The 11,327-nt window shown below is 42.6% G+C and overlaps 1 protein-coding gene and 1 long non-coding RNA gene across 3 annotated transcripts; both read right to left on the bottom strand.

The window, feature by feature from the left end:
* Window positions 1-502: 502 nt before the first annotated feature.
* LOC143527383 (uncharacterized) lies at window positions 503-2,051 on the bottom strand. 2 transcript variants are annotated; one of them, XR_013134104.1, is made up of 5 exons: window positions 2,025-2,051; window positions 1,542-1,916; window positions 1,051-1,200; window positions 787-818; window positions 503-594 (listed from the first exon to the last, which is right to left on the bottom strand). It is a non-coding gene; the product is annotated as an uncharacterized LOC143527383 (long non-coding RNA). The 2 variants fall into 2 exon arrangements; XR_013134105.1 differs by having other exon boundaries at window positions 1,671-1,916.
* Window positions 2,052-6,563: 4,512 nt separating this feature from the next.
* LOC143527376 (uncharacterized) lies at window positions 6,564-8,118 on the bottom strand. Its single transcript, XM_077022551.1, has 5 exons — window positions 7,948-8,118; window positions 7,478-7,867; window positions 7,169-7,288; window positions 6,909-6,940; window positions 6,564-6,759 (listed from the first exon to the last, which is right to left on the bottom strand). Exons 1-5 carry the CDS (start codon window positions 8,090-8,092, stop codon window positions 6,652-6,654), a joined length of 795 nt encoding a protein of 264 aa, XP_076878666.1. The 5' UTR covers window positions 8,093-8,118; the 3' UTR covers window positions 6,564-6,651.
* Window positions 8,119-11,327: the final 3,209 nt, after the last annotated feature.

Here is an 11,327-nt window from a genome sequence, read left to right as displayed (position 1 = left end):
AAGCTTATTGCTACGTCCGTGTATCGTTCAATGTTATGTGTTGCAGTTCTCTATTTGCGCCAACTTTATATGTTAATAAAAGTTATGTATGTTGTCACAACGCACCCGCCTCGTCCTGCCTGCCTCCCCAGAGTTACAGTCTGGTGTATGAATGTGTTTTGTTCCTGGACACTCTGGATTTTCCAGTTTGTATTTGTTCACTGTGTAGATTATTTTTCTGTTTCACTTCATTTTTGGAATAACCATAGGCCAATAGAAAATACCCTATACATTATCTATTAGTGTCACGCAAACATTATCAAAATCAATTAAAATGATTAAAAATAAGTCACTTGTACAGATAATTTTGGACAATCCTTTTAATTCATTGACTCTAAATTGCCGCTAACATCACTATGGCAACGTTTTCATTAAAGAATGCGTGACTTAATAACAAGGACTGGGGCAATTAATCAAAAAGTCTGATTTAGACTAATTTCATCTGATTTAGTCTGATTTGAGTACAGATCTCAGAGGTGTGTAGGAGATTTCAGTGTGGTAACAGATCTCCCCATTAACACTCCACTCACACTGATGCTCCTCAACACAGCTCACCTGAGAGAGAGAGAGAGGGAGAGAGAGACAGAGAGAGGGAGAGAGAGAGAGAGATGGGATGAAAGGGAGAGAGAGGAGGGGAAAGATAGAGAGGGGGGTGAGAGAGAGAGAAAAGGAGAGGGGGTAGACTCATGAATAAATAGACTAGCATATATGTTCAATAAGACTTATGTGTAATGCGAATGCATTTACCTGAAATATATTTTCATTTCTCTTCTTGGAGCCTGAAACAAACCACAGAGAACCACCACCATCACTAAAGTGTGTTAAAGACCTTAAGAACAGAGGTCCTTGTGTTAGACATACCTGCCTCTTTAGTGAAGCAATGAAGGGGACAGTGATTATCAGTATTAAATAACACTCAACAGGTGGACATCAAAGTTTTGTACATCACCTAATACTGAATTAAGATTTTTGAACACTACATTGAATAATTAATGGAGACTGATTGAGTACCTGTATGTCTCTTGTGACAGAGACAGTAGACACAGGTGGAGGAGAGGAGTGAGGAGAGGAGAACACACACAGGACACACAGTGATCAGCAGCGTCCAGCAGACACCACACTCTGGTACAGGAGGGGTGGAGTTCATGAAGACACTACAGTCTAGTTCAGGAAGGTGTTTAAAATCAAAGAGGAAGAAGTACAAATACATTATTAAAGTTGGAGAACTTTAAAAATATGAAACAGAACTTACAAACACAAACCCATTAATTTTGCAGGTCTATTTCGTGTTAATACTGAAATTTAAGCAAACTTAAATATTAATGTGAAAAAAGTTACTAATTCAATAACTAGTAATTGAATTAAATAGTCACATTTGACCATTTATATAGTAAATGATGCTAAAAAAACTGAATGTTTGAGAATGATTTAATAATTATAGTAAACAAACAAGTAATCATTTACTTACTACAGAATAATCAGATCAAACTGAGTAATCTTACCGAGGAGGAAAATTCGTATAGTTCTGTTTCCATAATAATAAACATCCTGAGAGATTATAACTCCATTTTCATCTTTAGTAATTTTCGTCATGTGTAGAGCGCAGTAGTACAGACCCAGCACTGACTCACTCATGTTCTTCACCAGCAGGTCATGAGTTTGGTTGGAGGGATTCCACACTAAAGAGTAACGAGGATTAAACCAGTGACGCATTGATATAATCAAAGGAGGATGATTCTCATTGGTGCAGTTTCTAATCCACACTGGATTAAGTCCTTTCTTCCAAACACAGTCACCGTGGAGAGTGACGTTTTCTCCTCGTCTGACTCTCATCTCCACGTCTGCTCCAGAGATCTTCTGACTGGAGAACAACACACCTACAAAAAACATTTAGTGTAAAACAAGGAAGGAGATCTTCAACAGAAACAGACACAACTGTGTGTAAAGTAATGAGGTACGATACAGTAGGTGAGAAGTTCACGTACACGTGAGGGTGATGAGAACGACTCTTGATCCCTCCATCTCAGAGACTGGTGCTGAGTGGCTGATGGTGGTGAGGGTCTATGATGTGGATGTTTGTTCTGTGATCTGATTGGTCCACGTCAATGGAACATTTCTGTCTACTGTGTGTATGGTTGAAATTTGTGGTTTAGGTGAATTGTATCAGTGGAAAATTTCTCTGTTGGTCAGGAAACATCATAATGGACACACACATCATATATCATAACATCATATCATATCTCATAAAAGGCTGAAATGCCTGTTCTCATTAAAATGCCATGAGGATTTACACAAACAAAATACATGAAACCTATTGGTTACTGTTACATCTTTGAAGCTTATATGTGACTGGTCAACATCTTGAACTTCTCTGCTCTCAACATTAAACAGTTTTCATTCTCTCATTTGTCACATCACTACATCACTTTCACTTTGCTTTCAACTCTGTAAAAAAAAAATATATAGTATCAGAATCAGAATCACTTTATTTCGCCAAGTATGTTGCACATACAAGGAATTTGTCTTGGTGTTGGCCCACACGTAAGACTTGAAACATGCTAGACAACAAGACAACACACATACTATACAAGAGATATGTACAGCCCTCTACTCCAACTGACTGTGTTTGAAGTGCAATACCAAACAAAAAACAACAAAAACAAACACAAAACGCACCGAGGCTGCCATCCATCATAATGCCATCATAAACACATCATAATGACATCATAAACACATCATAATGCCATCATAAACACATCATAATGACATCATAAACACATCATAATGACATCATGCCACCGAGGCTGCCATCCATCATAATGCCATCATAAACACATCATAATGACATCATAAACACATCATAATGACATCATGCCACCGAGGCTGCCATCCATCATAATGACATCATAAACACATCATAATGACATCCCGCGTCGCCATCATAAACACCAGGAAATGAAGAACAATTTCCTTGAAGCTTCTTTTACTTGGTGTAAACATCTCTGTTTTTAAAAAATGATAAAGCTTATTCATAAAGAAGAGGTTGATCCATGATAAATTGATGTTAAAACTTGTTGTCTCTCTGGTGCCCCCTCTGGTGGAGAGGGGAAATACAACACTCCCCACACTCAACACTCAAATGAGCTGTTAATTAAACTCAGAGTTTTTGCTTAGCATTTTCTTATCTCATTGTATTTATGGTTGACAATGCATTTGACAGTATGTGTGTGTGTGTGTGTGTGTGTGTGTGTGTGTGTGTGTGTGTGTGTGTGTGTGTGTGTGTGTGTGTGTGTGTGTGTGTGTGAGGGGGCTATAGCAGTGATCAGTGTAGTGTCCTGTAGTAGTGATTAGTTTAGTGTCCTGTAGCAGTGATCAGTGTCCTGCTAGTCTGGTAGCTCTGGTATGCTCTGTCTTGTCTGGACACATACGATTGTAAAGCTGCTTTGTGAAAACATGTGTTGTGAAAAGCGCTATATAAATAAATTTGACTTTGACTTTAAGCATTATTGACGTTTGCTGCTTGTGTGTGTGTGTATGTGTGTGTGTGTGTGCTTACATGTGCAGTTGTATATGAGACAGTAAGTGCATACGTGTTTGAGTAAATAAGTGTAAGTTTATACATGTGGATTATTGTGCAAAAGAGGGAGTGTGCGTGTGTGTGTGTGTGTGTGCGTGCAAATATGTGTCTATGAGTGTGTGTGTGTGTGTGCATGTACACATATGTGTGTGTGCGTGTGTGAGTGTGTGTGTGTGCAAGTATAAATGTGTCTATGAGTGTGCTTGTGTGTGTGCATGTACACATACGTGTGTGAAGGTGTGCTTGTGTGTGTGCATGTATGCATGCTTGTATTAATGTGTGTGCAAACATTCATGTGCTGCTTACTCACAAGTTCTATCAAATGCTTAAATCCGATACTGGATCAGTTTCACCACTTTAACAAGTCCTGAAAGACCCATCTATCAAATATGAAACAGATCTGAGATCAGTGATAGAGGACAGTGTGCTGTGCTCTGATACTGGTCTGAGCTGCAGGGTCTCAGTGTTGGTTTCCTGTGTTAATTTGCAGGAACTCTGTTGTTCACAAACTCTCAGGGTGAGGGAGGGTCACACACCACTGTCAGTGTGCACACACACTTTAATACATTTCGTTATTAGTTCACCACTGTCAGTGTGCACACACACTTTAATACATTTACTTATGATTATAGTTTCATTTATTTTAATGCATTGATATATATAATAGTCCAGTTCATTGTTAGTGTAGCTCACTGTGCAAATGAGTTCAGGATGAAAAACTGTTTAGGATGTAACTCTATGAAAAAACTAACACACACACACACAAACATACACACACACACACACACACACAAACATACACACACACACACACTAGTTCTGTTCCGCCCTCTTTGTTCATCATGGAGGAATTATGTCATTTTTTCAGATCCTAGATCAGTTTGACTTTTGAATGTTGTCAGTGTGCAGGGCTGTGGAAGAGGGCTGTGATCTGTTTGGCCTGGTTGTGGGTTTCCTGTCTTAGTGTGACAGACTTTTTATATCTCAGACAGGAGAACAGGAGAGAGCTTTGTGGCTGTCAACACATGTTTTTGGTTAAACTTTTTGATTAATTTTGGTTAAACTTGAAACTTTTCTTGTGCATGCTCCACTGTGTGTGTGTGTGTGTGTGTGTGTGTGTGTGTGTGTGTGTGTGTGTGTGTCCCACTATCCCAGAATATGCCATGATTGTGTGTGTATGTGCTTTGTATGCAGTGATGTAGTAAATGTGCTGTGCTGGTGAATATTGGGTTCTGCCCATTTTGGATTAACTGCACGTTCGTTCCAGCCATTTTCAACCAGTTTGGTGTCAGTTTTACAATTACAATTGGTGGGGCAAATACACACAGAAGAACAAGGCATAGCGTCAACTCTTAAATTTCATGAGGGCCATCAACAATATTTATTCTTCCAATAATTTTCTGCTTTTGAAAATATGTCGGATGTCAATAGTGTTTTAGAGCAGGCTTGAGTGCATGTTTGTGTGTGTGTGTGCGTGTATACTTGTAGTTATAGCAAGTTTTTATTAGCGACACCACAGTGAACATAAATACATGCATACACAGTGTTGACAGTCCTGCGAACACTGCTGCTGCTACAGATGGAGACCCCGTGGACACTGGGGCTTGGCCAGGGTGATGCGGGAGCAGCTGGGGAGTGTCCTGGGAGTGCGCGCCCTTCTCTGCTGCGGCTGCAGAGTGTCCTTCTGCCACCCTGGAAAGCACCTCGGGCCCCTCCCCAAAGCCCACCTTACACGCTCAGCCCACCTTAGCTCACCTCCGCCACAAAGCGGCTCCAGCTTTGGCGGACCACACCTGGGTGGAGCACGCATGAGCCCGGGGGAGGGGCACAGTGTTTTTTGTGCTGCCGCTGCTGGCTGCACATCTGAGGGGACGTGCGGCTTGGAGGGGGGGGGGGGGGTCTGTCACGGTATGGAGGCCCCCTGCCCATCACTGTAGCGTCTTTATGCACAGATAAACGAGGGGAGTCGGAATTCGACACAACACTGGCTGAAAGCCAAAACTGTCACACATGAAATGCTACAGGCACCGTTCAGAAACTGATCCGTTCAGTTAAATTTACAGTGAATCCACGCTTAACGACGGGGTTAGAGACTGAAAAGTCCGTCGTAAACCAGTTTTCGTCCTTAAGCGTGACCCTAGATTTGGATACACTTTGATCGTAAATGCAGTATAGAAAAAACTAACAATGTTCTCGTGCGTGCGTACAGCATGAAAAAGAGCGATTGCGTTGCTAATCCACTCCACTCCACTCCACTACACTATGCTGCCACTGCTCCTCGGCGCATCGCGCAAAATAAAAAAGTCAGTCATAACTCGGTCCATCGTTAACCAGTCCCATCAGGCGGGGACTCACTGTATTCAGTTCAGTAGATATATGCGGCTTATAGCCCGGTGCGGCTTATACAACATTTTCCATAAAAAAAAACTTGGTAGGTGCGGCTTATATTGTGGTGCGCTCTATTGTCCAGAAAATACGGTATCTTCCACTTCCTGTATGCCATAGCAGAATTCACATAGACTCACATGGTTCGCTTGCTACACCCAAAGTGTATTACAGTACGTGTACGACATTACGTGTCCTACAGTAAATGTACTACAGTAAGTGTACTACAGTAAATGTACTACAGTAAGTGTACTACAGTAAATGTACTACAGTAAATGCACTACAGTAAGTGCACTACAGCTGGGTAGTACAGTAAGTGCACTACAGTAAGTGTACTACAGTAAATGTACTACAGTAAGTGCACTACAGTAAGTGCACTACAGCTGGGTAGTACAGTCATGACTGGAAGTAGATATAAAAAACTCTTCTTGGTTTGTAGGACATAAGAGTCTTTATTGAAATGGACAATCTGTGAGATTACAGTGATGTCAGGGAGATCTAACTACCCAAATAAAACACACACACTAGTATGTGATAAAGTGAGTGTGTGTGTGTATGTGTGTCTGCGTGTGTGTGTGTGTGTGTGTGTGTGTGTGTGTGTGTATTTGTGTGTGTGTGTGTGTGTGTTTATGGGGGGTACATTTGCATGTTTAGTCTGATTTGAGTGTAGATCTCAGAGGTGTGTAGGAGATTTCAGTGTGGTAACAGATCTCCCCATTAACACTCCACTCACACTGATGCTCCTCAACACAGCTCACCTGATAGAGAGAGAGAGAGAGAGAGAGAGAGAGAGAGAGAGAGAGAGAGAGAGAGAGAGAGAGAGAGAGAGAGAGAGAGAGAGAGAGAGGTTCATCAGTATAGAGTTTTAAGACTATTAAAGTCAGTGTAATGTGCAATGGGAACATACCTGAAATATATTTTCATTTCTCTTCTTGGAGCCTGAGGAAACAAACCACAGAGAACCACCACCATCACTAAAGTGTGTTAAGTGACCTTAAGAACAGAGGTCCTGGTGTTAGACATACCTGCCTCTTTAGTAAAGCAATGAAGAGAACAGTAATTATCAGTTTTAAATAATACTCAACAGGTGGCCATCACAGTTCTGTATGTCAATACTGAATTAAGATTTTTGAACATTACAACTAATAATGGACACTGATTAACTACCTGCGCATCTCTTGTGACAGAGACAGTAGAGACAGGTGGAGGAGAGGAGAACACACACAGGACACACAGTGACCAGCAGTGTCCAGCAACAGACCGATAGAGGGGTGGGGGTGGTTGTCTCTGAAGAGAAACACAGGCAAAACATTTCACTTCAGATGTTCTGGTTTACACTCTGTATTTCAGACTCTGAATTTTACACTCCAGAATGTAACTAAAATACAAGTGCAACTAATCTTTTATTTTCAAAAGGGAGTGCTTGCGAAATCTTTGTCAGTTTGACCAACAGAATTGATGAAGAATCTCACTCACCTATGAGGGAGAGGCGTGTAATCTGAGCCCCGAAATGGAAATCACTCCTAATATCTGGCTGTGCTTGGTCAACTAAGAGCTTCTTGATGTGTTTTGCACAGTAGTACCAGCCAAGGTCCTGTTCTGTGACCTTCTCCACCACCAGGTTGTGTGAGTGAGTGGACACGTTGTACACAAAATGAAAACGTGATGATCTCTGATGGTCAGTCAACAGGGGTGTCTTCAGTATTATGAGAGGAGGTTGATGATCATGTGAGCAGTTCCTAAACCATGTGGTGGACGCTCTACTGGATATTTTACAGTCGCAGTAGAGAGTGGCATTATCTCCTCTTCTGACTCTCAGCTCCACTTCTACTCCAGAGATCCTCCTCTGACTCGAGAACACAATACCTGCACGAACAACATTGAAAAACAAAAAAGTTGAACCTTCAACCCAAACAAACAACTAGTTAAATAAACAAACCACTTACACACAAGGGTGGTGAGAACAACTCTGGATGTCTCCATCTCAGCGACGGGTTTGGGGTGGCAGATGCTGGTGAGGGTCTTTTGACCATGAAGCGGATGTCTGTTCTGAGAGCTGATTGGTCCACGGCGATGAAACCACCCTATCATGTGATAGGGTTATGTTGTATGCCTCAGCTGGCTCTGAGGACCGGAACATCGTCAGTTGGCAGGTGTCATGGGAGGTGTGACTTCTCAGTGTTAGCCCAAACGGGTTTAATTTAGCAGATACCGAGAATCGTGGACTGACAAGTGTTCAGGGCAGACGTGTTTTATCTACCACGGGTGTGATTTTCTTTTTTTAAATAATTTTATAAAGGTTGGGATGTGTTACAATCATCGGAGGCAGGAGTGACGCAATTGCAAAACTTTGAATATTTAATGAAAATTGAACAACAAAGCACTAACCAGAAACACAGAATACAGATGGGGACTACACCATACAATGAAGGGCTAACACTACAGAATGGGTCTACGATACAACTAAGAAAGGTTAACACATATAGGAACATACCACAACACACGCTACACGAACACAGAAGGGAGAGCCTTATTACCAAGGGGAGCAACAACAGGAGGCGAGAGCACAACCATCAACACCAGGCGAAGTAGTAATTAACAGAACTAGAATAAGGGGAACGAGACTACATACAAACTAGAGTGAACACAAGACTAAAACAAGACAATACACGAACGAGCAGACAACGCGGAGCACAGCAGACAGTAGTCAGGAGAGAACATGAACATGAACTAACCAAAAACTATTAGATAAGGGACAAAGAACAGAACTGGCATAGAGAGAAAAAGGGAGGCACAGAGGAGCAGGAAGGTAAGGGAGGACTCACATACAATGACTGACAACAAGGGGTAAAACGGAGGGATTTAAATACACTGAAACATGGAGGTGAAACGAGACGCAGGTGGGAACACTGAGGACAGGGGCGTGGCAGACAGATGGGGAACCAAGGAAACGGGGAAACTAGGTGGGACCAGGGAGGAGGGAGGAGCTGGACGTGACAGGAAGAGCATGACTATCAGTTTAAAGTTAATATTTACTGAAGCATCAATATATCATAATGAGTTTAAGGTGCAGCTCTGGATAATATCCAGCTGATAGGGCCCAAAATCTCAAGAGGCCACACCCACACATCCTGTTTTATCCAATCAAACGCAACATTACTTAAAACGCAAGTGTTGTATCAGAGAGCCCTGATGGATAAACACCTTTTGACCAAATCAAACTATGTGAAAGGTGATTTAAAAGCAGCTCATCAGCTGATCCCAAGTCATTTTTACAATGTTGAATTGAATAGAGACTTGCAGTACTGAGACTTGCTTACTGAACACAACTCAGCAGGTAAATGTAGCAGGTTTGCAAAGTGGCCTCACTGTGGGTTTCCTGTTTGTCTGCTGCTTGCATGCCTGCAGGTTTGGTGTGAGACAGCAGCTCTGCACTGCATTCTGGGGGTTTTAGTAATAGTGAAGACATCAAAGTTTGTATGAATCTGCTTCACTTTTATAGGTGAGATGTACATCAGATCATCTGAACTAGAGCTACACGTGGTTTTGTGCTTTAGATCTGAAGGTGTTCATGGAAAACCCTCAAACCACTAATGTTTCCACACAAAAATGAAAACACACACACAATTCATGCACAAATGGCTTTGTGCTTTTGTGGGATCCTACATAATCCGATACTGGCTGTATATTTACTGTTTTGAGGTTATGACCAGTGTTGGTAACGTTACTTTAAAAAAGTAATTAGTTATAGTTACTCACTACTTGTTCAAAAAAGTAACTGAGTTAGGTCCCCGTTGTGGTCCTTTTGGGCGTGTGTTTACGTCGTCTGTGTCTGTGGATCTCCGTGGGTGCAGTTTCGTCTTGTGATAATCCGTCTCACCTCAGGCTCGTCTCGTCATCACGTGGTGTTTATGTGGTTTGTCTACTTAATGTGCGTTCGCGCAGTGTCCTGTGCTCGTCGTTGTTTGAGTCATATGTGTCTCTAATTGTTGACCTGTTTTACGTGCGCTGCCTGCGCAACTTGTGTTATTCATTAAACGTTGCGTCCGAACAAAGCAAGGAGTTCTGTCTCGTCCTTCGCCGCGCTCCGGGCATGACAAAACGACGAGCCATACCAAGAGACAGAATGCCAGGCTACGCCACCCGGGCAAAGAAGGGACGGACCCAGCAAGCATCACCATGCCTCCTCCCAGGCCCGTTGACAGTCTTGCTGGGGCCCGGGACAAGAAAGATTCATGTACCCCCCCCCCCCCCCCCCCCCAGCGCGAAAATGACGTAATCGCAGTGGCTCCGCCCGTGCGCGAGGGCCTCGTGCGCTGTCGGTTCGCGAGGTCGTGCACCTCTCGAATTTTGTAACTTCGCGCGCGCCGCGCTTCAGCGCAATGAACAGTCATGTTTGTAGGGTTCATAAACCTTTATAAGGTAGAATTAAAGCACGTGTACGTCACTTTAAAGGTCCATTTCAATATTTTCCAGCACGTTAAACTTAATTAAGTTAAATATTTATACATATACTCGAAATGATTCGAAATAATTCGCTTTTTATCACATTATTTAATGGTTGTTTATTTTCAAAACGCCCAATCTTAACGTCTTCACGAGAACTGTTCAGTCAGACAGCTATTTGTTGTGAAACGAAGTAGTTACAATTTCAAGCATTTTCAAGTACTTTACCCTAAATTCCAGCACTTTTCAAACCTGGAACAATGCAACTTTAAAATTCCTCAGGTAAATGTTTTTCCTTTCTTTTCTGCGCTCCAGATTTCTGTATTTACTTTAACTATCCACCACTGTATTTCCCGCTGTTGGGCGGATACCGGCCGGCTACAGTCGGTGCTGGATCAAACCATTTTCCAGTGGGAGGCGGGGGTGTATGCACTTAATGGAAAATATGCAGATAGGTAAAAAACATATATTTGAGCCATTGAGCTTATTATGAGTACATAATTTTATATTAATGAAAGATTTCAAGATTATTCAAAAAATTATAGACTTTAAATAAAAAATAAATTGCTGGGCTCTTTGATGGGCCCCCCTGGCCCTAGGGCCCGGGACAACAGACCCGGTTGTCCCCCCCTGTCGACGGGGCTGCCTCCTCCCCTGCCCAGCACCGCAAGGCCATGGTGACTTCAGAGATGATGGAGCAGGACCCCGTGTGTGCGCTCATGCTCCGTCAGGCTCAGGAGACGTCCTGCCCGGAGAGGGCGGAGTACTACCACAAGTCTGTGGTGCGGATCTGGAAGGAGCGACACGCCTCTCCCACCAGGGAACTCTCGCCACTGCGGGTGGGCTCCTTCGAACTCTGCTCAATGGAGAAGACCCCTGA

This window comes from Brachyhypopomus gauderio, chromosome 1 (assembly GCF_052324685.1).
Source record: "Brachyhypopomus gauderio isolate BG-103 chromosome 1, BGAUD_0.2, whole genome shotgun sequence".
NCBI classification, from domain to species: domain Eukaryota; kingdom Metazoa; phylum Chordata; class Actinopteri; order Gymnotiformes; family Hypopomidae; genus Brachyhypopomus; species Brachyhypopomus gauderio.
This window is presented reverse-complemented; position numbering and strand designations above follow the sequence as displayed.